Source organism: Diachasma alloeum, unplaced genomic scaffold (assembly GCF_001412515.2).
Source record: "Diachasma alloeum isolate Michigan unplaced genomic scaffold, Dall2.0 Dall_scaffold_00289, whole genome shotgun sequence".
Lineage (NCBI taxonomy): Eukaryota > Metazoa > Arthropoda > Insecta > Hymenoptera > Braconidae > Diachasma > Diachasma alloeum.
Window position 1 is genome coordinate 678,381 of NW_021680428.1, and position 27,371 is coordinate 705,751.

At 47.4% G+C, this 27,371-nt stretch overlaps 1 protein-coding gene across 1 annotated transcript; it reads right to left on the bottom strand.

Moving 5' to 3' along the window:
* Positions 1–1,071: 1,071 nt before the first annotated feature.
* On the bottom strand, positions 1,072–26,207 carry LOC107038953 (E3 ubiquitin-protein ligase HERC2). The gene is made up of 8 exons (XM_015258327.1): positions 26,137–26,207; positions 25,644–25,917; positions 21,502–23,087; positions 13,039–19,527; positions 10,309–11,348; positions 5,470–9,333; positions 3,038–4,601; positions 1,072–1,941 (listed from the first exon to the last, which is right to left on the bottom strand). The coding sequence occupies exons 2-8, from the start codon at positions 25,834–25,836 to the stop codon at positions 1,708–1,710; spliced, it is 14,970 nt and encodes a 4,989-aa protein (XP_015113813.1). The 5' UTR covers positions 25,837–25,917; positions 26,137–26,207; the 3' UTR covers positions 1,072–1,707.
* Between the last annotated feature and the right edge of the window lie 1,164 nt (positions 26,208–27,371).

Genomic DNA, 27,371 nt, shown 5'->3' on the forward strand with positions numbered 1-27,371 from the left:
GATTTTTCATAACAAGTCAAGTGTCATTAACGTCAGTAATTCATCGGGTGATGTTGATTGACTTTCGCCAAAATCGAAATTCTATTGAATTTTAATCGATTTCGAGTCGATTTTAAACTGTTTCCTGGGAAATTTAGTCATTTAAATCAAATAAATGATTGTAATAATGAATTAAATGAAATATTATTACATTGTTTATCAAGTAAAGTAGAATAATAAATACTATTTAGCCTGATAACGAGCGAATTGAATTCACCTCAATCATTAAAAAATTTTCCTGTTTCCCAAAAAAACAAAAAAATTTATTCAATTAAAAAAACCATTATCATCCAACAATATCAGTCTTACCTTCTACATTGTCTCCACTTCCGCGTACAATGGCACCAGCCGATAAAATTAAAAAGTCACCTACATAAATACAACTCATGAATGGAATGCCCGCACTCAATTAACCGCCTCTCCCCCTAGCGCACTCGTCCACAGCTGCACTTGCCAGATTTCGGCATCGACTTCTTCCTAAAAATCCCCAATCTCGAGAGTAAAATCTGTCACCAGAATTCACCTCGGAATTTTCCCCCGATTATTTTATTCAAATTATCTATTCCCACTTGGCCGACAGCGTGACGACCCAACAATGAGTTTAAACGTTTAAACTGACCCCCTCATGTGTGCGTATGTACCACAGACTCATACACATTCATCATGTCACGAGAGTTCGCGCATAAATCCAAGTGCCTATCCCCTGCCAGCATTTCCCGTTCTCCTCTGAATTGAAAAAATAATAATAAACAAGTCACGTAATCCAGGAAAAAAAGTGCCTAATCGAATCACCAATTGAGCCCTGGAATTTAAAGAGTCGTTTAAAGTCCCAGTCCGGTATTTTCTCGCAGCGAAAAAAATCCAAGTCAAAGAACCCAGCAGAGGAAAGAAGACGTCCTTGAAACTCACTTAGGTTTCACGATTGGCTCGACTCATAAATATTTCAAACTGCAGCATCGCCAACGCCTGTTGAATTGTTGCAACAGATAAATCAAGTCCTGATTGAAGAGAGAAAAAAAAATCCATTAAAGGTCGTGTGTCAGTAACTCATCGTTTAATGATAAATAATCGGTGATTATTTCAGCGCGAATATTATGAAACATTGTTTCTTTCCTTGTATTCGATAAACTCGTTCAAACTATTTCTCACATCAATCACAAAACTGATAACAAACGCAATATCGGTACAGACAGCTATATTCAATATTCAAACTTAAAGATAGGTATTTTCAGTCGTAAGAAAAATTCTCGTATGAACAAAATGTCACAAGTGTGCAGGTGGAAAATATTCTACGTTAATTTCATTGCATTCGTAACACCTCAGTCACACTAACAATCGTCCCTCTCAGAGACTGCCTCAATATTGTTACAAATAAATATGAGATAAGCGTAAATAATGCCTCACGTACACATTCTCAATTACTCAATCATTGTATTAAATGGTATTACCTCCCTCGTGTCACTTTTTCGATACTTAAAAATAAATCTGCACCATTCGAAGCCGATGTATATCACACAATCCCTCGAATACTGTTCCATCACCTCGGAAAGGAATAAAATTTAGTCTGCGGTTGTCTGAGTAGTTCAAGCGGTGCTCAACATTCAAAGCCGCAATAACGTGAATGTACATTTATATTCCACATGTCAATGGCTAGAGATCAATCTACAGCTAGAGAGACGTGTGCTCCTCGCTCGCGAGACTATCCGTATCGTCGGTGTCGGAATTTGTGGCTGGCTGGACTCTAGCGTATTCGTCGGTGTCGATGCTCTTGCAGAAGTGAATAGCGTATTTCAGTTTTTGCCGGAGTACAGATTTGCAGGAGTAACGAGGCATTTTCAGGAGGAAGAAGCATGTGTAGCTCTCGGGCAGAAAGTGGTCGGGGGGATTGTACTTGTCCATCACCTGGAAAATTCGATAAATTCGAAATTTTGAAATGAAATAAAAAGGCAAATTCAGGGAGTTATCGAAGAATTCAGGGGATTGAGGGTCAGGATTTTTTGTGCTGTATCAACCTATTGAGGACTGTCGAGCTCTGTCGATCGACATTAATTTAAATTTCATTCATATATATTTTTTTTTAAATTTTTGAGTTTTTTTTAAAGCGGTTGTCCCACAATAACTTGGAAAAACGATCTACTTCGACTTTACTTTCATCGAATAAATGAATGGTATAGATATACATTGTTTCATATTTGGAATTTCATCAAACATTAAACTAAATTAAAAATATAACACAATTGATTAAAGAAGAAATTTCATTGAATTTAATAAAATTATATGTAACGATGGACTATAATACGATAGAGTCACACACACAATGCATACTTCAGTGGAAATTGTGCTTTTATCGAAGACGAATGATTTCGGGGGTAAATGTCAAGAGAATTATTGAAGAAGAACAAATTTTCCATGTGATAGCAAAGGAACTATTTTTTCAACCGAGTTTTCGGGGGATATCTCCGAATCTAAGGGAGATATCAAAATTTTCGTAATGACCTTTTTTACAGCCCGCAGTTTCCTCCACAAAAAAGCTAATAACAAAAATTTCTGTATCTGCCTTAGATTCCGAGATATTCAACCATTTTTCCGCTTCGTTACTGAATTATTTCACTACCCCCAAAAAATGAATGCAAACTTCATAAAATGCCTTGTGCAAAATATCTAGAGTCCACCCTCACCCCGTGGCCCCCCAAAAACGACTAATTTACCTGAAGAACAAAGTATCATTCCCCTTAAAGGGACCGCTATTAAAAATGGCAAAAATTTCCATGTGATCTAAACAGGAACATTTTTCTCAACCGAGTTTTCGGCTTATATCTCCAAATCCAAGGGAGATATCAAAATTTTCGTAATGACCTTTTTTACAGCCCGCAGTTCCCTCTACAAAAAAGCTAATGACAAAAATTTCTGTATCTGCCTTAGATTCCGAGATATTCAGCCATTTTCCGCTTCGTTACCGAATAATTTCATTGCCTCAAAAAAAAAAAAAAGAAATTACCTGGAGAACAAAGTCCCGTCCCCTGAAATCAGCGATGGTCCTCGGCAGCCTCGTCCTCCCCCACACGAACCTCAAGAACAGAGACCTCTCCTGATTGGAGAACTCCTCCATGACCTCCCAGAACCACTGGACGAGCCCCGAAGTGGCCTCAATCCCCTTGTAAGTGGCCACCGACTTGAGCAGCCCCAGAGGAATATCGGGACTCCCACAGACCATGGTCTCCAGTTCCGCCCCACTGAACAAAGCGAGCAGAGGGACAGGGATGACCTTGGCCATGCCCTCCCTCACAGCCCTGACCTGGACATCGAACTCGTGAAGCCTGTAGTTCAGCGCCAGCCTGACATACTCATGCCTGTTCTCAGGTGCGATTTTCCTGTACCTATTGGACAGAGGGACATCCTGGCCAGCAGCCGATGGCGTGGAGAAGGGCATCTCAAGGGTCTGAAAGACCTTCTCATCAGGATCCATGTCCCTGATGCAGAGCAGCCCAGGAACATAATCCCTGTCGATCTCCGTGAGATCCCCAGGTGTCAGAGCAATCCCCGCCAGTTGTTTCCAAACGGGTTCAGCCAGATTCAAGCTCAATGGGCTCCCAGTTCTGATAGCAATCCCCATGAGAATCCCCAGGAACTGGAACATGTTCATGTGCAGGGAGGACTTGGCAGTGGGATTCAGGAGAAAGCAGTCCCTGTTGGTTCCACTGTCGTCCCTGCCGTTGGGGGTGGGTATGAACAGTGGTAGTGAGCCATTCTGGAGTTCATCGCACATCTCGGCGATGCTCTCGCTGTACCCCCCGCCGCAGTCGTCGACGCTCTCCCCCACGAACTTGACCTTCCAGACCCTGTGAGGAAGGAACAGAACGTCCTGGGTCAGGAGGGCCATCTTGGCCACCATCTGGCCAAAAACGGACTTGATCCCGTCAGGACCAGCGAGCCCAGTGCCCTTGCTCCTCGCCCTCTTCACCTGAATCCTGTTCAGCTCGATGACTGGGCCGTGCTGTCTGTCCCTCACCATCGTGGCCTGCACGACCTTCCTGAAGGTGGCCTCCTTGATGCTGTAAACCAGCATTGGAGCAAGCTTGTTCAGCCCAATGTGGCCAGCTATCGGGAACATGACTAGTGAGGGGCACAGCAGTTCGGCGAAGTGATGCAGGAGCACCAGGCGATTGTGGAGAGCTGAGAAAGGAAGGTCTTTCACGAGGTCGTACTCCATGGGGGTGGAGGCTGGCAGTTTACTCTGGGTGGCTTTGGTCGTGCTCCATGCGAGGGTGTGGGCGCTGCCGCACGCCACTCTCGTGATCTTCTTCCCTTGGAGGGCGTGGACGAGCCTGGGCCGCTGGAGGGCACTCGTGGTGCCGTCCCCCAGCTGGCCCTCGTCGTTGTCCCCCCAGGTGAACACCTCCCCCTTGTCGGAGCAGGCGACGCAGTGCAGGGAACCAGTGGCTATCGAAATTATCTTCTTTCCCTGGAGGGCTGCGACCTTTCTGGGTCTTCTCACGTGGTCGTCCGTGCCGTGGCCCAGGCGGTGGTAGTCACCCTTCCCCCAGGTGTAGACAGCCCCTGACCTGATTGATTCATTGAGGTTTATTCACTGCGTACAGCACAATTTTTTTTATGCTGTGTACAGCATAATGTATTATGCTGCAGAAATTAAACATTACGTAAATCAGTAGCGATGGGGTCGAGCGGTTCAAGTCAATTTAGTCTTTAGTTGGGTTTTCCAGAAATATTTGCACATTTAAGGATGTATTACAAATATAAAAGAAATGAATAAATTAAATAAATAAACGAAATAATTCATCCCGAGGGCTTAAATAAAGCCAAAAAAATCTGCAAAAGCACAATTTTTTTTTATGCTGTGTACAGCATAATGTATTCTGCTGCAGAAATTAAACATGACGTACATCAGTAGCGATGGGGTCGAGCGGTTCAAGTCAATTTAGTCTTTAGTTGAGTTTTCCAGAAATATTTGCACATTTAAGGATGTATTACAAATATAAAAGAAATGAATAAATAAAATAAACGAAATAATTCATCCCGAGGGCTTATATAAAGCAAAAAAAATCTGCAAAAGCACAATTTTTTTTTATGCTGTGTACAGCATAATGTATTCTGTTGCAGAAATTAAACATGAAGTAAATCAGTAGCGATGGGGTCGAGCGGTTCAAGTCAATTTAGTCTTTAGTTGAGTTTTCCAGAAATATTTGCACATTTAAGAATGTATTATAAATATTAAAGGAATAAATAAATAAATAAATAAATAAATGAATAAAATAAAGTAAATAAAATAAATAAAATAAATAAAATAAATAAAATAAATAAAATAAATAATTCATCCCGAGGGCTTAAATAAACCCCAAAAAATCTGCAAAAGCAAAATGATAAAACCTGAAAAATCAGGCTGACGAAAGGTGTAAAAATGCAAGAAATTACCTGGTGAGAGCGACGGAGAACTGGCTCCCGCACTCGACCTTGACGACCCCGAGGCCGGCCAGCGACTCAATCTTCATGGGGGTCTTGCACCCATCGCTCCCCCCTCGCCCCAACTTCCCGTAGTCCCCGTCCCCCCAGCTCCACACGTTATCGTCATCAGTGACGCACAGTGTCTGGGCATCCCCACTGCCGCAGGCCACATCGACAGCCTTATAATCCTGGAGAGCAGCGACGATCTTCGGTTTCGTCTGATCGTCGCTGTCCCCGTGCCCCAGCCGCCCATACCGCCCCTTCCCCCAGGTGTACAGCAGCCCAGCGCCGCTGACGGCAGCACTGTGATGCCCCCCGCACGCGATATCAACGATCTCGGTCCCCAGAAGCGCCTCAACGAGCTTCGGCCGATCGTACGACATCCTGTTGCCGTGCCCCAGCTTCCCGTCGTCCCCCTCCCCCCAGGAGTAGACGTGGCCCTCCGACGAGAGGGCGAGACAGTGCTTTCCCCCCGAGTTGACGGCGATCTTCTTGATGAAGACGTGTTGAATGGACTCGAGGAGTGTCGGCACCATCACCGAATCCGTCCCCCCGATCCCCAACCTCCCGACAGCGCCGTACCCAGTGGCGTATATTTTCCCATCAGCAGTGACAGCGAAGAGGGTTTGCTCCCCTCCCGCGAGCTGAACGGGCCTCAGTGCTGACAGACTCTCGCAGGGGGACGGCAGCTTGACCTTGGCCCCCTCGAGGCCCCCCAGCTGGCCCCTGTGGTTGTGCCCCCATCCGTATATCGCCCCTGAGCCGTCCCAGGAGAGGGTCCAGTCCTCGGGTCGCCTGTTCAACCAAAGGAGCAGCTGTTCGTCGTGCTCTCGCTTGAATAGCTCGTGATTCTCGTGGGGTGGTTTACCGTGGCTGTGGCCCTCGCCCTCTGCACTCATCATCTCGTTGATCCTCTTGGTGACGTCGAGGCAAAAGCTCTTGGGCAACGCCGACCTGTTGACGAGGGCCTTGGCGACCCTCGCGGCGAGGCAGTACCGCTTGAACCAGGACCACTTGTGGATCTCCGAGCAACAGGGCATTGTGTCGAGCTCCAGGTCGCAGGCGAGGCCGACCAGGACCTTGAAGAAGTCACTGTGCATCAGCTGTTTGCCCCCTCTGACCGCGGGGTCCTCGTACTCGTACTGCTTGAGAAGGGCCTGGGGGAGGGAGCCCAGGAGCGCCGACAAAGCGGTGTCACCCCTGATCCCCGGGCCGCAGCTGAGATAGACCACCTGCAGCTTCTTCAGGGCCCACATCCTCTGCTGAGCAGTTAGAATGCTCAGCTGACTGCACTGTGCCAGGCTCGCAGCGAGCCTCGAGACGATGCTCCTCTCCCCGGAATTCCCGGCAGTGGAGACGATCAGAGAGTTGTCCAGGAGGCACTCCGCCAGGGCGATCGACGGCTGGGACAGCACAGCGCGGTCTGAGCCCAGCTCGTGGGGCGACAGAATGGCGAGGATGGGGTGGACAGTGAACCTCCAGCCCCAGCCGTTGACCGAGCCGTCTGAGGTGAACCTCCAGAAGAGCTCGTCCCCCTGGATCCTGATCTCCGCTGACCACTCGCTCCACTCCCTCCCGGATTTAATCGCCACGACCCTCCCCGCCCCGTCCATTATCGTCAGGGGATCGTGCCGGCGCTCCGTCGAGCACTGCCTGTCGAACTCGACGCGGAGGGCCTCGGCCCCGGGGATCTTGACGTGCCCCGTGAGGGTAGTGTCGTCGATGTAGGGGTGAGGGGTCTCCTGGACCACCGGTTTCGGTGCGTTGCTCATGCAGTTGGAGTTTGCTGTTGTGTCCTCGAGCTCGGTGACGCACAGCTCCAACAGCATGTTCCTGACGGTGTGGGGGCTCCTGGGGGACTTGGCCAGGGCGATGAGCACCGAGGAGATGGTCTCCTTGGCGCCCTCGCAGACTCGATTGGCCACCGCCAGCTTCAGCAGATCCACCAGCATCCGGGCGTCGTCCTCGGTGATGGTCGACGTGAACTCGTCGAGACCGCTCTCAGGCTCGTGATCGTCCCCGACGACCTGGGCATGAGAGGTAAGCGTCGCCGCGATGACACTCATCGCCGCGGCACTGGTGGACATCTTGGAGGCCCTGGAGGAGAGACTGGCCGAGCTCGACATCGAGGGAAAGTAGCTGGTGATGGCCGGGGTGATCCCCTCCTCCTGGAGTCCCGTGATGGACGACGAGATGGCCCGGGGGCTGTTCTTCCCAGAGGCGCTGTGGTTGTGGGAGTGATGGTGGAGGCTCCCCACCTCCGCCGGCGCCTCCCCCCCGCCCTGGGCGATCTCCCCCACGTTCTGGTAGACCCCTGTGAGGTTTCCACTCATCACCATGGGGGTAGTGGCGATCGAGAGGTCCCCAGTGGGCGTCTCCGGCTGCGACGGGTTCTTAACTGTCCTCAGGAGGGTCGAGCCCGCGGCTGTCAGGGCGTTGTGGCTCTTCAGAGCGATGACAATGGCGGTCCTCGCCTGGATGATGTCGAGGGCGTTGATGACGTGCTGCAGCGCCTGCTGCTTGGCGACATTACTCTCGAGGGAGAGAATGATGTTCGACAGGGACGGCCTGACGTTCTTCGTCGGGATGAGCCCCGCTGACGCCTGCTCCACCGGGGAGTCCCCGAAGCCCAGGGACGCCTGCCCCAGGGGGTCTTTCCCACTGGAGAACGTCACAGGCTCCTGGTTGTTCGTGGCAGGCTGATCCGGGAGGATCCAAGCGACACTGTGGCTGGAGCCGCAGGCCACCCTGTTGATCTTCGTGTCCTCCAGGCCGTGGACCAACGAGGGCTTTCTGTTGACGATTGTCGTGCCATTCCCCTGTTGTCCGTGATCATTGTCCCCCCATGCGTAAACCTGGCCCGCGTCGGTCACCGCGAGACAGTGGAGCGCCCCCACAGCTACGTGAGTCACCTTCTTCCCCCGCAGGCCCTCCACGACGGTCGGCCTCCTGATGTGCTGATCATTCCCGTGCCCCAGGCGATAGTAGTCCCCCTTCCCCCAGGTCCAGACCTCCCCGTATTTCGTCAGCGCCAGGGAGAACTGCGCTCCACACTCGATCTGCACGACCCCGAGGTTGTTCAGCCGATCCACGAGGAGGGGGGTGTAGCACCCCCCACTCCCACCCCTCCCCAACTTGCCGAAATCGCCGTCCCCCCAGGAGTAGACGGAGCCATCCTCGGTGAGGGCCAGAGTCTGGGCGTCCTTGCTGCCGCAGGCTATCTGCACCACCCTCTGGCCCACCAGCGCCTCCACCAGCTTCGGTTTCAACTGCGTCGCCGTGTCCCCGTGCCCCAGGCGCCCGTACTCCCCCAGCCCCCAGGTGTAGAGCTCCCCGTTGCTTGAAATGGCAGCGGAGTGCCCTGAGCCGCAGGCAATGTCCCTGATCCTCTTGGACTTGAAGGCCTCTATCAGCCTGGGCTTGTCCAGGGACAGTCGATTCCCGTGACCCAACTTACCGTCCTCCCCCTCCCCCCAGGAGAAGACCTTGCTGTCCTGCGTGAGGGCCAGGGCGTGGGTCCCCCCCGAGTGCACAGCCACCTTCTTGATTATGTATTGGCTGAGAAAGGGGATCAGCTTCGGCTCGTAAACGTTGTTGTTGTCACCGAGACCCAGCCGGCCGTTGGTGCCCTCGCCGCAGGCGTAGAGCTTCCCCTCCTGCGTGACGATGAACAGGGTTTTGCTTCCCCCAGATATCTGAACGGGCTTCAACTTGGATAGAACGTCGCTGTATACAGGGAGCTTGATCTTCGAGCCCTTGAGCCCACCCAGCTGATCCTTGTCGTTGAGACCCCAGACGTAGACAGCCGAGTACTGCTGAAGCTGCTCGTGGACCCTTAAATGAAGATTAACATAAAAAATTGAAAAAAAAAAAAAACTTAAAATCAAATGATCAAATAAGGGATTTTGACTGTTTTGAGCCTTGTAACCCTGCTGTACCCCGTGACCCTTACAGCCCTTATGGCCCTTATGACCTTAAAGGTCCCAAGGGTTCGCAGGGGCACAAAGATCACCTCCGTTAGCCATTCTTGTAACATCAAATGGATTTATAATCAAATAAGGAATTTTGGCCCTTTTGATCGCTGTAACCCGTGACCCTTACGGCCCTTATGACCTTAAAGGTATCAAGGGTCCGCAGGGGCACAAAGATCACCTCCGTTAGCCCTTTTTGTAACATCAAAAATAGACTTATAATCAAATAAGGGATTTTGGCCCTTTTGACCGTTGTAACCCTGCTGTACCCCGTGACCCTTACGGCCCTTATGACCTTAAAGGTCTCAAGGGTCCGCAGAGGCACGAATATCACCTCCATTACCCTTCTTGTACCATCAAATAAACAAGGGATTTTAACCCTCTTGACCCTTGTAACTCTCCTGTGCCCCGTGACCCTTACGGCCCTCACGGCCCTTATGACCTTAAAGGTCTCAAGGGTCCGCAGGGGCACGAATATCACCTCCGTTACCCCTTCTTGTACCATCAAATAAACAAGGGATTTTAACCCTCTTGACCCTGGTAACTCTCCTGTACCCCGTGACCCTTACGGCCCTTATGACCTTAAAGGTCTCAAGGGTCCGCAGGGGCACAAAGATCACCTCCATTACCCTTCTTGTACCATCAAATAAACAAGGGATTTTAACCCTCTTGACCCTTGTAACTCTACTGTACCCCGTGACCTTTACGGCCCTCACGGCCCTTATGACCTTAAAGGTCTCAAGGGTCCGCAGAGGCACGAATATCACCTCCGTTACCCTTCTTGTACCATCAAATAGACTTATAATCAAATAACCAAATAAGGGATTTTGACGAATACCTGGGGTATCCATCCCCGACGACGACCCTTCCCCTCTGGGGAGCCCCTGAGATCTGCTCCTGCACGGTCTCCCAGTCAGAAGCCAGGAAGGACACTGACGTCGCCAACTGATTCTCGAACAGCTTCTTCTTCCCCAGGATCTGCAGGCCGTGGACCTTGCAGTCGATCCCCCCATTTCGACACTGCTTTATCGCGATCTCAATGCAACTGTAGTACTCCCTCATGTTCTGCAGCAGTGTCACACACTCGTCACTGTTCCTGACCGTGATGGTGGCCAATTCGAGAAGAGAGTTGAACGAGTCCCCCGCGTTGACGGCGATCACCGAGGGCATGTAGCTCCCGTCCTCCGGTTTAACCGTGATCTTCAAGGACTCTATGAGAATGTTGGGCATCATGTCCAGGCGGATCCAGTGCTTGCCCCTCTGCCCGCAGCTCTGCCAGAACTTGCCGGAGCCGTCGACGAGCCTCGTCGCCCAGTTGTCCCTCGAGGAGACGCTCAATGTCCTGATGCACTTGGACCAGTCGTCGATCAGCGACGACTCGGCGATGTCCTGACGGTAGTGGTACCTCCCAGGTTTTCCGGCGTACACAGCAGCCGAGCCCGGCTCGGCAATCCTGTTGAAGCCGTGGCGATGGCACCTCTTCGTGTAGAAGCAGTTCTCGCAGAGGTTGTAGTTCTCGCAGATTTTGCATTTTAGACGAGCTCCTGAGATCGGCGAGAGGTGGCAGGAGTTGCAGGTGACGGCGTGGTGGCAGGAGGGCACTCTCTCCATCTCGGACATGCAGCCAGTCCAGTTGCTCTGCTGGGGAAAGTCCACAGACACGTCTTTTCCATTATTTATGATCGCTGTCAGCACTCCCACGCTCGAGTGGTTGACCGACCCCCACTTGTACTTGGGTACCGTCACCGAGGTCTTCACCCTGACCTTGTCCCCGACCTTGAGGGCGGCTGGGGGGGTCGGCAGGGTGGGCGGGTGCCCCAGGAGCTCGATGTGGATGAATCTGACCCAGTAAGTGCCGTCCTTGTGCTGCCAGGCCACCTGGACCAGAGACAGGCGTAATCATAAATTATTATTATCATTAATTGTTTGTATGGATAGTTCTGATATGATAATAATAATATTAATATGTACACTTTCCGTCATGAACGTATTGTATATATGTATTATTAATTTTTCATTATAATCTGGTTTGACATATAACTAATTTGATTCGGTAATTGGCCTTATGCTGTCGGGTCTTCACGAAATAGAAAAATGAAAAAATGAAAATGAAAATGAAAAATTAATTTCGTAAATACTCAATCAATCGTCTTTAGAATTGTTTTCTCCCGCAATTATTATTTTTCATTCTTTAAACTACTTCATTGACTCAACAATGCGATAATCGAGTCGACAAAGTAATTTCGTGGACAGAAATTAATAATTGTAGGAGAAAACACAATTCTAAGATTTGATGTAGAAAGGGGTTCCGTCTCCCCTGAATCAACAATTTAAATATTCAAATTCCAAATCATTTTACCAATCAATAATCGAATTCGGAAGAATGACGATTAAACTACTTCATTGACTCAACAATGCGATAATCGAGTCGATACAGTAATTTCGTGGACAGAAATTAATAATTGTAGGAGAAAACACAATTCTAAAATTTGATGTAGAAAGGGGTTCCGTCTCCCCTTAATCAACAATTTAAACATTCAAATTCCAAATCATTTTACCAATCAATAATCGAATTCGGAAGAATGACGATTAAACTACTTCATTGACTCAACAATGCGATAATCGAGTCGATACAGTAATTTCGTGGACAGAAATTAATAATTGTAGGAGAAAACACAATTCTAAAATTTGATGTAGAAAGGGGTTCCGTCTCCCCTTAATCAACAATTTAAACATTCAAATTCCACATTATTTTACCAATCAATAATCGAATTCGGGAGAATGACGATTAAACTACTTCATTGACTCAACAATGCGATAATCGAGTCGATAAAGTAATTTCGTGGACAGAAATTAATAATTGTAGTAGAAAACACAATTCTAATATTTTATGTAGAAAGGGGTTCCGTCTCCCCTTAATCAACAATTTAAATATTCAAATTCAAAATTATTTTACCAATCAATAATTGAATTCGGAAGAATGACGATTAAACTACTTCATTGACTCAATGCGATAATCGAGTCGACAAAGTAATTTCATGGACAGAAATTAATAATTGTAGGAGAAAACACAATTCTAAGATTTTATGTAGAAAGGGGTTCCGTCTCCCCTGAATCAACAATTTAAATATTCAAATTCCAAATTATTTTACCAATCAATAATTGAATTCGGAAGAATGACGATTAAACTACTTCACTGACTCAACAATGCGATAATCGACTCGATAAAGTAATTTCGTGGACAGAAATTAATAATTGTAGGAGAAAACACAATTCTAAGATTTTATGTAGAAAGGGGTTCCATCTCCCCTTAATCAACAATTTAAATATTCAAATTCCAAATCATTTTACCAATCAATAATCGAATGCGGAAGAATGACGATTATTTGACAACCCCTAATATTTCTTAGGGAATTTTAAATTATTTACCTAATAGTCATTTGAAAAAATTAAATTCTCAATGACTTTATTATTTTCGAGGTTCCAATGATAAATGAAATGAATTCGTTTATTTCGGGGAAAAAATCTCCTAATACTTCTGGAATAATGACTGATGCCAATGACTGACCTGGACGTTGAGGTCGTGCAGCCCCTCGGGGTCGATCTTGACGACCTGTCCGATGTCCCCGTACTCCACCTCCTCGTAGCTCTTGCAGCACCTCACCAGCATGCCGACGGTGACGTTGTCCCTGACGTACATGGCGTACTCGTCAAAGGAGAGAAAGTCTGAGCGCTTCATGAAGCTCTGGGGGGCGTTGGCAGCGGCTGTGAGGACGTCGTCGTAGGACGCCGGGAGGATGACAGGTGTCGTAACTCCAGTGATAGATAGGGACTGCTCGTTGCAGTCCTCGCTGGAGGAGTCCTCGGAGTCGTCGGAGCCGGCGTCTGAGCTGGACAGCAGGAGAGTCTCCGAGTCCCCGAAGACGGTTTCAGCCTTCTCCAGGAGCCAGGCGACGACGTTCTCAGGGGTGATGTTGCCGCCCTCTGTGATGCTGAGGTTCCTGATGGCGAACTCCACGCTCTTCCTGGGGAAGCCCATCTCCGTGAGCTGGGTGACGAGGGGGTTTGAGGCCTGTCGAGAGGTGACGATCTTCTTTCCACTCCTGCAGTGCCTCCTCTGGCTGGAGGACAGGGAGGCCAGGGAGCAGTCCGACGTCGGTGTCGTGGGCTCGGAGACGATCCCCGGGTTGTGGACACCAGCTCGTTGTCGCAGCTCGACCGCCAGGTACTGGGAGACGGCGAGGGCCGCCCCCTCGAGCTCGTCCCTCTTGAAGATGGGCTTCAGGGGCTGGGGCTTGATGGCCCTCACCAGCAGCTCCTGGAAGAGGATCCTCCCCTCGGTCTCCTCCCTGCCGTCCTCCTCGTCCTGATCGAGCTTCTCGGCTGTTATCAGGGACAACGGGCACTTGAGCACCTGCCGGAGCCTCGTCTGGTGCTCCAGGAGAGTTCGCCCCGCGTTCAGAGCCGCCAGCTGCTGCTGCTGGGTCCTGAGGATCGAGGCGTTCACCACTCCTGCTATCACAGGCATCCCCGAGCCCGGCCTCCTGCCGTTCAAGTTACTGTTGTTGGTGTTCCCGAGGAGCAGAATGTTCGCCCAGATCGACAGCAGGGACTCCGTCATCGGCATTCTCTCCAGGTGAAACTTCTCGGAGACGTTCCTCACCCCTGGGAATGGGACCTTCCTCAGGACTCCCGTCCTCCCGCTGTCCTCGTGCATCTGGAGGACCAGCTTCGAGTGGGGGGTGAACCTGCTGACGATCCCCACTTCGTTATCCACCTCGACGGTCCCCCCGATCCTCGGGCGATTGTCCAATCCCCCGACGACAATCAGCGCTGCCATCACAGTCTGCTGGATGGCCATGCTGTGCTCCCCTCCATTCTCGTTCATCCTTATGTGGAAGAGGGGTCCATCGTTCAGCAGATCCGACGCCAGAGACAGCTTCGAGGCGAGGTAGCAGTTGAGGGGGAGCTGCCACCCTGGCAGCAGGTGCAGCCCTCGAATCATGAGGATCATCTCTTCGGCGAGGGTCGAGCTGTGGGAGGCAGTGATGGAGACCCTGCACTTGGTGGCATGAAGATCGATGGCTTCCCCGGAGGAATTCACTGTGTTGGCAGCACAGTGCAGCCCAATCTGCCCCAGTAATTTAAACAATTTCTCCAACAGGTGAGTCATCTCCCCCTCGTTCTCAGGCCAGGACTTGAGGACAGCGAACAGCAGCTTGATGGCCATGATCTGCTTGGAGAGGCTGGCCTCAGACTCCTCGGAGATGATGCTGAGGAGAAAGTCGATCCAGGCGGGGGTGCTGAGGGCCTGGCAGAAGGACACCTGGGAGTTGGCGATGGTCTTCAGCAGCCCCAGAGTCGCCCAGGAGTCGTGATGCTCCTTGGCGAGATCAGCAGCACTCGAGCTGCCATGACCCCCAGGTTTATTAGCCGTGGAGATGATGCCCCTGACGATGGAGACCAGAGTCCTGATGGCCGTCCTGTCGACGCCGTTGGCATTCACCCCACACGACAGGAGAATAATCCTCAGGAGGTTGGTGGAGGCCCCCTTGAGGTAAGTAGTGGGATGAAACTCTCGGTTCCCCAGGAGGACGTCCTCCCCCTTCTTGCTGGCATCGGCAGGTGGCGACCCAGAGTCACTGTCGGAGTCGCTCTCAGGAGGGGCCGGGGGCTCAGCCAATTTCAGATCGTACTTTCCCTCCTTTCCCATTCTGTAGGAGTTGGTGGTGCCATTGTCCCACTGGACCCTGATCCACCCATCGTCCCCCAGCTCTCCGATGACCTTCCCCTCCCCAGGGGGGGTACCATCCTGCTCCGCCCACTTCCAGTCCACCCCCCTGACCACCCTCGTCCCAATCTTCATGAGAGCCGCGAGGGCGGCGCCACTCAGCTGGACAGCAGGCGGTTTATTCTTCTGCAAAACGTCTTCGTAAATAGCAGAGACATTCGACGTCTTCTGGAGCCTCTTCACCCTCATGGATTCGGTCATCATGCCCACGGGGGTGGGCCCAATCTGTCGTAGAAGAGTCAGAACACTGGAGATGAGGCCAGAGTTCACCAGCAGGCCAATCTCATTGGCGTGATGATGACTGGTGAGCATTCCAATGATCGTCAGCAAGAACCTGGCCCTCGGGAGCTTCCTCAGCCAGGTGTAGGTGCCCTGGTTCAGGCTGCTCTTCCCACTGACCTTGTCCTTGTTGGGAAGCTCCGCCTGGATGACGTAGGCCCTCAGCGCCTGGATCGTCCAGCAGGTGACCTGGGCCTCCGAAATGATGACATTGGCCCTCTGATAAGGCGTCACCAGTTGAATGTTGCTCAAACAATGAGTGACAACTCGATCCTGGAGACGCTTGCTCTCAGGTACGAGCCCCAGCCAGCCGTTCAGCAAGGAGTACTTGACAGAAGTGATGAGGTAATCCCTCTTGAGGAGCTCCAGAATCATCCTGATCCCCCTCTCCCTCATCTTCACCCGTTGGATCTGGCAGTACATCGCCCTCCTGAGGGTCTCCACGATGTTCCCCCCGCCATCCTCCGAGACAGCGAAGCTCACGACTTCGTTCATCAGTTCCCCAGAGTCACCCCCCAGGGCCCTGGCGTTCAGCTTGTCCAGCAGCTGGAGAACAACATTCCTCATGGTCTGCCTGTCCTCAAAGTACTTGGGCTCCTTCTCCTCAGGAAGACTCGAGATAGTCGTGTCCTTGGCAGGTCTCGAGTTCTGAATGGAGGTGTTGACGATGTCGTCGAGCTTCCCAGTCTCCCTGTTCTCCTTCTTCTTCTTCTTCACCATCTCGTGTGCATTCGTCCTCTTCTTCCTGTTGTCAGCAATGACCCCGAGGACAACCCTCTTAAACTTGGGTACAGTGTGCAGCAGCTTCAGCCCCTGGTACCCAATGACTTCGTAGCTGGTGGCAGGCCTCACCTCATACAGGAGAAACCTGCACTTCTCCTGGACAGGGGCGCAGACCTCCTTGTAGCTCTTGTTCTGCTGCTGCCTGGTCCTGATGAGATTCCACTTGGTCTGGTGAATGAGCTTGACCATGTCAACAAGGGGTTTGGAGAGTTTAGCGTTATCGTCGGTGAGTTCTTGATCGACAAGGGCCATCGTCTGGTACCCCAGGGCGAGGTGCTTGATGATGACAGCCATGAGGAGCCTCCCGACCTCCTCCACAGGGTGGTCCCCGTAGAAATCCACGTGGGAGAGCAGATTATTGGCCTTGCTGTACTTCTCCACCATCTTCAGGAAGCTCTGGACGTAGTCGTCAGTCCTGTGGCCCTCGGCGAGGGCCTGGAGGAAGGCCGTCACCCTGGACTCACTCGGTTTCGCTTTGTTCTGGAACTTGTCCTTCCCCCCAGGCGCCCCTCCAGGATTCCCAGATGAGCTCGTGTTCGTGGTGATGCTGGTGGCTGTGGTGACGCCACTGGTGACTCCCACAGCCCCAGAGAGAGGAATCCCAGGCTCAGTGGGTGAATTAGCTGCCGTTGAGTGATTACTCTTGGCCTCGTCCTTCTCCTCCTCGTAAGGATTGGAGGGCTGCAGCACCTGGAGGCCTCCCCTGAGGAAGGTGGCGTTCAGCCAGACCCCCGCCTCCTCCTCGGCAGGCAGCAGAGCCAGACTCCTGCGCATCCAGTGGGCGTGCAGCCCCAGGAGAAAGCTCAGGGCCCTCTCGACGTCCAGAAGCGACGAGCAGACGTCCATAATCTCAATCGTGAACTGCGTGCAGTCAGGCTCGGACTGGCAGTAGTACCCCACGAAGCAGGACTCCATGACCCCAGAATTCAGCTGTGATATCGTCTTCTTGGTATTGGAGATGTCCTTGCTGCCGTCGAAACGAACGCCCTCAGCCTCCCTCCCCTGCACGAGGGAAGACGACAAAGAGGATGAGGACGAGCTGTCACGTCCCTCCTGGCAGAAGTCCTGGACGTCGTAGACGTTGTTGTTGACGACGATCCAGAGGCCACCGTCTCGATTGTGGTTCTCCAGATCGGCCCACCTGATGAGGGCCGGCTCCTCAGGGATCGACAGGGCCTGTCTGGAGGTGTTCCCCTGCTGAGGGGCGATGATCCCCGGCCAGGAGAGGTCGTCGGCGTCGTCCTTCTCGAAAGTGGGGGCGAGTCTGTTGAACTGATCCAGAATATCCAGCACTGGAGCCAGAATCTCCATCCAATTCATTCCATGAAGCAGCAGGGAATTGTCCACCTGCAGGAGAATCAGGCAGATCACCAGTTCCGGTAGTAAAATAGCGACGATATCACTCTTCAATATCATAGTGACTAGAACAAAATTTTTGCTGCTGGTGGCAGCGATCTCGCAGGCCCTCGGCAGGACATCATTCACGTGATTGCAGATTTGAATAATGTACTTCTGAAGGAGAGACTGCGAGCCGATGGTCTCAGGGTCCTGGGGGTCCTGATCGTTCCTCGTTTTGTTGACGCACTGGTAGATCTGGGCAATCAGGAGCCGCTGCCACCGAAGCAGAAGGTTCGTGCTGGGGGAGTTGTCGAGCCTCTGGCTCTCCTCGTTCTTCCTCCCTCCCTTGGCCACCTCCAGGGCCTCCAGCCTGGCCTGCGTGATGCAGGTGCCATTCTTTATCAACTGCTTCACCAGCTGAACGAGGGAAATCGTCATGCTGTGTTTTTCCGAGCTGAACTCCTTGGACTCCTTCGTCTCGTTCTTGAATTCGGTCGTTGAGTTCGACGACACTATCGACTCCTTCTCGTCGGAGATGTCTGTGATCTCGGCTCTGATGGCGGCCTTCAGGGCGTACTCCAGTCCCCCATCTGCCATCAGGCTCGACACCAGGAGATCAGCCATGAACTGCTGTCCCCTGTTGCTGCTGTCACTGGTGTTGTTGTTGCTGATGGCGTGATTGTGGTTGTTGTGGTGATGTTTATTACTGGAATTGTGGAGGTGATTACCGCTGAGGGACTTGAAGCTGTGGCTGGAGTTCGGGAGAAAGCTGGAGAGGGTCTTGGCCCTCTCATTAGCGGTTGGCAGGAGAATACTCCAGCCAGTTTGCAGAAGAGCCTGAGCAGCATCCTGGATGGTGGCGAGGATGCCAGCTTCACTGGCGAGGGCGACACACCTGTGCTTCAACGAGTTCAGGAGGCTGTTCCCCCCGGCCAGCCCCACCGACTTGGGATCGATCCCGTGGGAGATCATGGCGTGCAGCTGCAGCCTCAGGAGGTTCAGGGTAGCAACAGCCAGGCACTCCCTGTCCTGCGTGGGGGGTCTGGTCCCAGGGAGGCCCTCGCAGGACTTCGTCAGCAGCATGTCGAGAAGTTTGAACGTCTTCTCGCAGATGTCCACGACGAAGGGGACTCTGGTGGCCACCGACCACGTGGACAACGACCAGGCGAAGCTCTGGGTGGGCCCGCAGACGATTCCAATGACGTTTTTTCCGGTCAGGGCTGTGCAGAGCGAAGGCTCGGACAGTGTGAACCCCAGGGCTGGGTCTATCTGCCCGTAATCGTTCCTCCCCCAGCCGTAGACTTCCTGGTCCTCGGTGAGGGCCAGCACCAGGACACTCCCCACTGAGAGCTCCTTCACTTTTTTCCCTTTCAGCTTCAGGGACTCCACCATCTTCGGGTATCGCACGTGGTCCTCGTTGCCGTGCCCCAGGCGGTAGGCACTCCCCTTCCCCCAGGTGTAAATCTCCCCCTGAGCTGTGAGGGCTGCCGAGAACTGCCCACCGCAGTAGACCTTGATGACGTTGACGTCCAGGAGCTTGTCCACAATCTTCGGGATTTTCGAGCCGTCAGAACCCCCGCGCCCCAGCTTTCCGTAGTCACCGTCCCCCCAGGAGAAGACGATCCCCGATGCTGTGACGCAGAGGGTTTGGGAGTCTCCACTGCCGCAGGCCACGTACACCACGACGTGGCCGTTCAGCGCTGTCACCAGCGTCGGCGTCACCACGTCGTCGCAGGTGCCGTGCCCCAGGCGCCCGTAGTTCCCTCTTCCCCAGGTGAAGAGCTCACCAGTGGCTGTCAGAGCTGCGGAGTAGGTGCTACCGCAGGCGATGAATGTCACCGATTTGTCCGCAAGTCCCTCTATCACCTTGAACGAATACCATTGTTATAGCACGAGAATTTTGGGGATTTATTGGACGTGGACTTGTCAATCCCATGCACTCACTAATAGTTTTGATAAGATATGATGACTGTGATACATGAGACAATTTCAGAGAAAAACCTGGGGAATTTGGTGGAAATTATTATTACGTTTCTATAGAGGCGGGTTCTGTGGGAATTCCTCGACAGAAATTCTCAAAGTTTTTTTTTCCACTCAATTTTTCTTTTTTCGTTTACAAAATGAATCATCAAATCTAATGATGGCACACAGGAGAAAATTTGAGACGAAAACCTGGCGGATTCTATAGATAATCCTATGAATTTTCTATAGACATTTTCTGTAGGAATTCTTCGACAGGACTTTTGCAAATTTTTCCACTGAATTTTTCTTCTATTTTAATTTAACAAATCATATAAAAAACTTGCAAAATTTGAGATGGGGAGTTTCTATAGAAAATGGCCATTTAATTTTGATAAGAAATTATGACTGAGACATTTTTCTATAGGAATTCCTCGACAAGAATTTTCCTAGTTTTTCCACTCAATTTTTCCTCTCATTTAATTTAAAAAATCAAACAAAAAACTTGAAAAATTTCAGATGACGAATTTCTATAGAAAATGGACATTCATTTTGATAAAAAATTATGACTGAGACATTTTTCTATAGGAATTCCTCGACAAGAATTTTCCTAGTTTTTCCACTCAATTTTTCCTCTCATTTAATTTAAAAAATCAAACAAAAAACTTGAAAAATTTCAGATGAGGAATTTCTATAGAAAATGGCCATTTAATTTTGATAAGAAATTATGACTGAGACATTTTTCTATAGGAATTCCTCGACATGAATTTTCCTTGTTTTTTCCACTCAATTTTTCCTCTCATTTAATTTAAAAAATCAAAAAAAAAACTTGAAAAATTTCAGATGACGAATTTCTATAGAAAATGGACATTCATTTTGATAAAAAATTATGACTGAGACATTTTTCTATAGGAATTCCTCGACAAGAATTTTCCTAGTTTTTCCACTCAATTTTTCCTCTCATTTAATTTAAAAAATCAAACAAAAAACTTGAAAAATTTCAGATGACGAATTTCTATAGAAAATGGACATTCATTTTGATAAAAAATTATGACTGAGACATTTTTCTATAGGAATTCCTCGACAAGAATTTTCCTAGTTTTTCCACTCAATTTTTCCTCTCATTTAATTTAAAAAATCAAACAAAAAACTTGAAAAATTTCAGATGAGGAATTTCTATAGAAAATGGCCATTTAATTTTGATAAGAAATTATGACTGAGACATTTTTCTATAGGAATTCCTCGACATGAATTTTCCTTGTTTTTTCCACTCAATTTTTCCTCTCATTTAATTTAAAAAATCAAAAAAAAAACTTGAAAAATTTCAGATGACGAATTTCTATAGAAAATGGACATTCATTTTGATAAAAAATTATGACTGAGACATTTTTCTATAGGAATTCCTCGACAAGAATTTTCCTAGTTTTTCCACTCAATTTTTCCTCTCATTTAATTTAAAAAATCAAACAAAAAACTTGAAAAATTTCAGATGAGGAATTTCTATAGAAAATGGCCATTTAATTTTGATAAAAAATTGACTGAGACATTTTTCTATAGGAATTCCTCGACAAGGATTTTCCAAGATTTTCCCACTAAATTTTCCTTTTCATTAAATTAAAAAAATCGTACAAACAACTCGAAAAATTTCAGACAAGGAATTTCTATAAAAAGTGAATAGAAAATTCTATTGAATTTCTAGACCCATTTTCTATAGGAATTCCTGGCCCTGAATTTTCCACTTTTCCCTAAATTTTTCTTCTCTCTTAATTTAAAAAAATCAGCCAAAAAATTTCCGCCCAGGGATTTCCATAGAAAATGCCCATTCCCAAAAGAGACAAATTCAATTAAAATGAAACTACAATGACCCTCATCACCAATTACCTTAGGATTATCATAAGACGTGGTGTTGCCATGCCCGAGTCTCCCCCCATCGCCATTCCCCCACGAGTACGTGACTCCCTCCTCGGTAAGCGCGAGATAATGCTTCCCATCCGGATGGGAAGCAATCATGCTTATCACAGTGTTTTTCTTGACCACCCCAAACTCGACCTTCTGCGGATACTGGGTCTCGGACCCATAATGCATCATGTAGACCTTCCCACTCTGCGTGAGAATCATGAGAGCCCGTTCTGTGCAGCAGAGCTGCCTGACCCCGAGCTCAGCAATGGCATCACAGTAAAAAGGCGACGTTCCATTCCCGAATTTGACTCCCCCCCAGGCGACGACCTCCTGAAAAGTCGTCTGGGTCGTCTGGTTCTTCAAAAAAGCATTAGTCCCACTGCCGGAGCAGCTGGAGTTGTTGAGAGGGGGCATATGAGGGCTCGCAAGACGCGACAAATTGCACATGACGACGACAGCGGCCTTGCGAAGGTCCACAGGGACAGCATCATCCTCAGGGAGCACCAGATACTTCAGAAGTACCTCGCAGGGTCCTGGGTTCAGCCTGCCCTCGTTCCCAGCAGGTCTCCGAGACTTGGTAGCTGCCACAGAGTTGAGCCTCCTCAGAAGAGGGACCAGAGGTGCGCAGCTCCCTGAAGCCGGTGGAATGACTCGATTGTCCTGATTGATGGTCTTCTCACTCAAGTGTAGAAGGAGAATAACAGAGTCGAGGAGGCTGGAGAGGGTGGCTCGCTGCGCGACGAGCTCCAGGAGCAGGCAGAGAGCAGTGTGCTGATCAGAAACTGGAACTGGACCCCAGGGGGTGGCAGTGGTGGTGGCTGTCAGCTGGGCGACGTCGCCAGTGACAACCTGACGAAGGAATTTTGCGGATTTCTCCACCACTTCCAGCCAGACCTGGGAGACGTTGTTCTCCTCGAAGAGAGTGGCCTCCGGCAGGGACTGGAGGGTCTCCAGGGAGTCCGAGAGGATCTCACTGCAGAATTCCACGTCCTCCCCGGATCGCCAGGCCCTCCTCAAGTAGGCGAACGAGAAGTTCAAGGCTGCTCTCGTGCCAACTCTTGCTAGACCCACGGCCGCTCGTTCAGAGGGCTTCACCGACAGCTTTGGAGGCTTCAGGCTGGCGCTGGAGGGCTTGCAGCTCGTGCTCAGGGCTGTGTCGATGTTTGTCAGGGGCTTCTTCTCCTCCTGCGGCTTGTGCCGAGACAGGGCTGTGAAGTATCGCCTCGCTATCACCAGGCGCTGGCGCAATCTCGTCGCTGAGAGCGTGCTGTTCGCTACTTCGTTGCACAGGACCGTCTGGTCTCTTATTAAAGCCTCGGTGCTCGCCTCCCAGTCGGATCTCGAGGGCTTTGTGCTCCACAACCACGAGTCCATTGTTGTGTGGGCTAGGGGGAACGACTTCTCCGTGGCTCGCACCAGGGCTGCTGCCATCTCCTCGTCCAGCGCTGCCTCCTCCTCGTCGAGCTTCTGACAGGGCCCGCAGTTGCAGCCACTCTGCGGACCGCAGATCCCGTCGCAGCAGAGGCACGAGAGGACTCGCAGGTTGCAGTAGTAGTGACCACTGTCCCCTGGAAGTAATGGGGAGGCTCCAGCGTTTTTTGGAATTTGGAGAAGTAAACTGATGGGTGGGGGTTAAATTAAATTAAATATCCCGCGATTTAATTGCCAAATTCGGTGGGAATTTATTTTTCTTCAACATCATTTGGGGAATTGTTTAGGAAGTTGGAAATCAATTATTCAGTCATTTAGTCTTCGGAAATTTAGGATTTTCATTCATTTTATACATTCTTGTTTAAGAGATTTTTTATACAAGTTAAGTTTTTTTCATTTTTTGGGATCTTTAGGGCGTTTTTTTTAGTTATTTCTAATTATTGATTATTTTACTCTTTACTGATTTTTTAGTTGACATAAAATAGTCTCATAACGATAGAAGAGAATTAAAAAATAATTTTTACCAGCAAATTCACTAAATTTTTTATTATACCGAATTTTTCCCGAACTCCAGGATTGATTAAAATGATTAAAATGGTTAATAATTGCCATTATTTAACTATTTACAGACATTTTCAGTTGCAATAAGTCTCCTAACAACAGAAGAGCATTAAAAAATGATTTTTGCCAACAAATTCACTAAACTTTTGCTTATACCGAATTTTTCCCGAACTCCAGGATCGATTAAAATGATTAAAATGGTTAATATTTGCCATTATTTTATTATTTACAGACATTTTCAGTTGCAATAAGTCTCCTAATAACAGAAGAGCATTAAAAAATAATTTTTACCAGCAAATTCACTAAATTTTTGATTATACCGAATTTTTCCCGAACTCCAGGATCGATTAAAATGATTAAAATGGTTAATATTTGCCATTATTTTATTATTTACAGATATTTTCAGTTGCAATAACTCTCCTAATAACAGAAGAGCATTAAAAAATAATTTTTACCAGCAAATTCACTAAACTTTTGATTATACCGAATTTTTCCCGAACTCCAGGATTGATTAAAATGATTAAAATGGTTAATAATTGCCATTATTTTACTATTTACAGACATTTTCAGTTGCAATAAGTCTCCTAATAACAGAAGAGCATTAAAAAATGATTTTTACCAACAAATTCACTAAACTTTTGCTTATACCGAATTTTTCCAAAACCCCAGAATTGATTAAAATGAATAAAATGAATGAAAAATTCAATCATTCTACTATTTACAGACATTTTCAGTCGGAATAAGTCTCCTGACAACCGAAGAGCATTAAAAAATGATTTTTACCAACAAATTCACTAAACTTTTGCTTCTACCGAATTTTTCCAGAACCCCAGAATTGATTAAAATTACTAAAATGTATGACAATTTCAATTATTCTCCTATTCACAGATATTTTCAGTTGCAATAAGTCTCCTGACAACAGAAGAGCATTAAAAAATAATTTTTACCAGCAAATTCACTAAACTTTTGTTTATACTGAATTTTTCCAAAACCCCAGAATTGATTAAAATGAATAAAATGAATGAAAATTTCAATTATTCTACTATTCACCGATATTTTCAGTTGCAATAAGTCTCCTGACAACCGAAGAACATTAAAAAATAATTTTTACCAGCAAATTCACTAAACTTTTGCTTATACCGAATTTTTCCAAAACCCCAGAATTGATTAAAATGAATAAAATGAATGAAAAATTCAATTATTCTACTATGTACAAATATTTTCAGTCGCCATAAGTCTCCTGACAACCGAAGAGCATTAAAAAATAATTTTTACCAGCAAATTCACTAAACTTTTGTTTATACCGAATTTTACCAAAACCCCAGAATTGATTAAAATTAATAAAATGAATGAAAATTTCAATTATTCTACTATTTACAGACATTTTCAGTCGCAATAAGTCTCCTGACAACCGAAGAACATTAAAAAATTATTTTTGCCAACAAATTCACTAAAGTTTTGTTTATACCGAATTTTTCCAAAACCCCAGAATTGATTAAAATGAATAAAATGAATGAAAAATTCAATTATTCTACTATGTACAAATATTTTCAGTCGCCATAAGTCTCCTGACAACCGAAGAGCATTAAAAAATAATTTTTACCAGCAAATTCACTAAACTTTTGTTTATACCGAATTTTACCAAAACCCCAGAATTGATTAAAATTAATAAAATGAATGACAATTTCAATTATTCTACTATTCACAGATATTTTCAGTTGCAATAAGTCTCCTGACAACAGAAGAGCATTAAAAAATAATTTTTACCAGCAAATTCACTAAACTTTTGTTTATACTGAATTTTTCCAAAACCCCAGAATTGATTAAAATGAATAAAATGAATGAAAATTTCAATTATTCTACTATTCACAGATATTTTCAGTTGCAATAAGTCTCCAGACAACCGAAGAACATTAAAAAATAATTTTTACCAGCAAATTCACTAAATTTTTGTTTATACCCAATTTTTCGAAAACCCATTATTCATTAAAATAAATAAAATAAATGAGAATTTCCATTATTCTACTATCTACAGACATTTTCAGTTGCAGTAAAAACCTCATAACAACGAAAGACCATAAGAAAAAATCAATAAACGTGGAATAGCATCTGAAACTGTCAAAAATCCTCACCTTTCCTCGAGATGACTCCAGCAGCATTGATGAGTCCATCGCTGAAGCTCCCGACGATTTCCCCATCCCTAACCATTCCATTCCACAATTCAGCGAGTCCATCTCGACACAAAAACCTCTGGAGATCGGTTTTCAACCACTTTGCATCGAGACGTGACTCCGGTCTCACTGTTATGCTCAGCTGACCACTCATTTTGTTTACTTCCGATGTTTTTCCCCTCGAAATTCTCCTAGATCTCCATGTTTCCCTCAATGTTTCTTTTTTCACTCTTCACTGAAAAAAATATCGAAGCTCAATAGTCGAAAAATTCCACAGAGAGCGAAGTTCTAATGATTTTCGATGGGCTCGATTGACATGACATATGAAATGAAGGGCAATGTCAGATTGAAATGCGACCGAGGAGGAAAATTTTCGTAGAAATTTTAGGAAAATTTTTGATTTCTGGGGGAGAGGGGTTGGGGCTTGTTTGAGGAGAGGAGAATTGATATTTACGGGCTGATGGAGAGCAGTTTCACTCCTTTCAGCAGCAGTTATCAACAGCAATGGTGTTTTTGACATGTATCAGTGGTAACCTACACCAACCTGCACTAACCTGCTGAGACTGGCTCGAATCGACGTGAATTGAGACCATTAGGCCGCCGTGACTGCAAGCAATTTTCGAGTTGAGAAAAAGGAAATTTAATTTAAATATTAGTGGGTAATAAAAATCGCTTTTTGATGTGATAAACTCGTTATGTCATTTTTTAAGCCATTTTTTAAATAATAAACAGTGGGTGATGACATCCAGAGAAAATTTGGATAAAATAAAATTTCAATTGAAGGTTTTATTATTTAAATAACAATTTCCGTTGGGAATTAATCAACTCTTGTATTTATTTTAATGAACACGTGTTAATTACGTGAAAAAAATACCGAAGTGTGGGGAAAATTTTGCAGCATGAATTCTCAGCCGAAAGGGAATGAAAAAAGCTGAAGAATAGCTTAAAAAATTTGTTCTTTTCTGGGAACTGAGTGAAACGAATTGGAGGTAATTTGAAGAGGATAAATAATTTTAATAAATGTTAAAAAATACGAGGTGGGCCAGCTGGCTTGGTCGCCTCCATCTTGTGCCGCCATCTTGTTTGGATACCCCCTCCCCCTGCCGCGAGGGACTTCAAAGATGGCGGCGCCCACCTCGAATGTTTAAACACTTCTTAAAATTATTTATCTTCTTCAAATCGCCCTCAACTCGCTGCATCCGGTTTCTAAAAAGTGAACAAATATTTTAAGAGATGTTTCAGATTTTTCCGTCTCCTTTTCGATGAGAATTCACGGCACAAAGTCTTCCCAAATTTCAGAAATTACTTTTTACCCCCGAGGCATCTTAATTCATCATTAATTTCTAAATAATAAATTTTTTATTGCAGTTAACAAAACATTTATTTATATTTTTGAAAAATTAATTTCAAGCGAATAAAAATGTAAATCAAAATGAAATTCAGTTTGAATAAAAGCTTTACCAAGAGCTGTTCATGCAAACTATTTATTCCATAAAAAATAATTACCAAAATAAATAAAATGAATAAAACGAAGGCAAATAAAATTAAAAAAATCATTTCTCAATTAAAAATCCGGAAGTGCCCGTCGCGCCGGAAGTCACCAAAACTTCGCGCTTCGTCCGCCAGTCCCTCCCAACGAAGTGGTTCCCCCTCACAGAACCCGTTACCCCACGTTTTTCCACACGAGCA

Bases quoted from the DNA above. Each gene is read 5' to 3' on its own strand.
- LOC107038953 (XM_015258327.1), bottom strand. From the start codon at position 25,836: ATGAGTGGTCAGCTGAGCATAACAGTGAGACCGGAGTCACGTCTCGAT. The intron at 23,088-25,643 runs GTGAGGATTTTT...CATTACTTCCAG, and splicing joins TGGAGTCATCTCGAGGAAAG to GGGACAGTGGTCACTACTAC. The intron at 19,528-21,501 runs GTAATTGGTGAT...TATTCGTTCAAG, and splicing joins CGTCTTATGATAATCCTAAG to GTGATAGAGGGACTTGCGGA.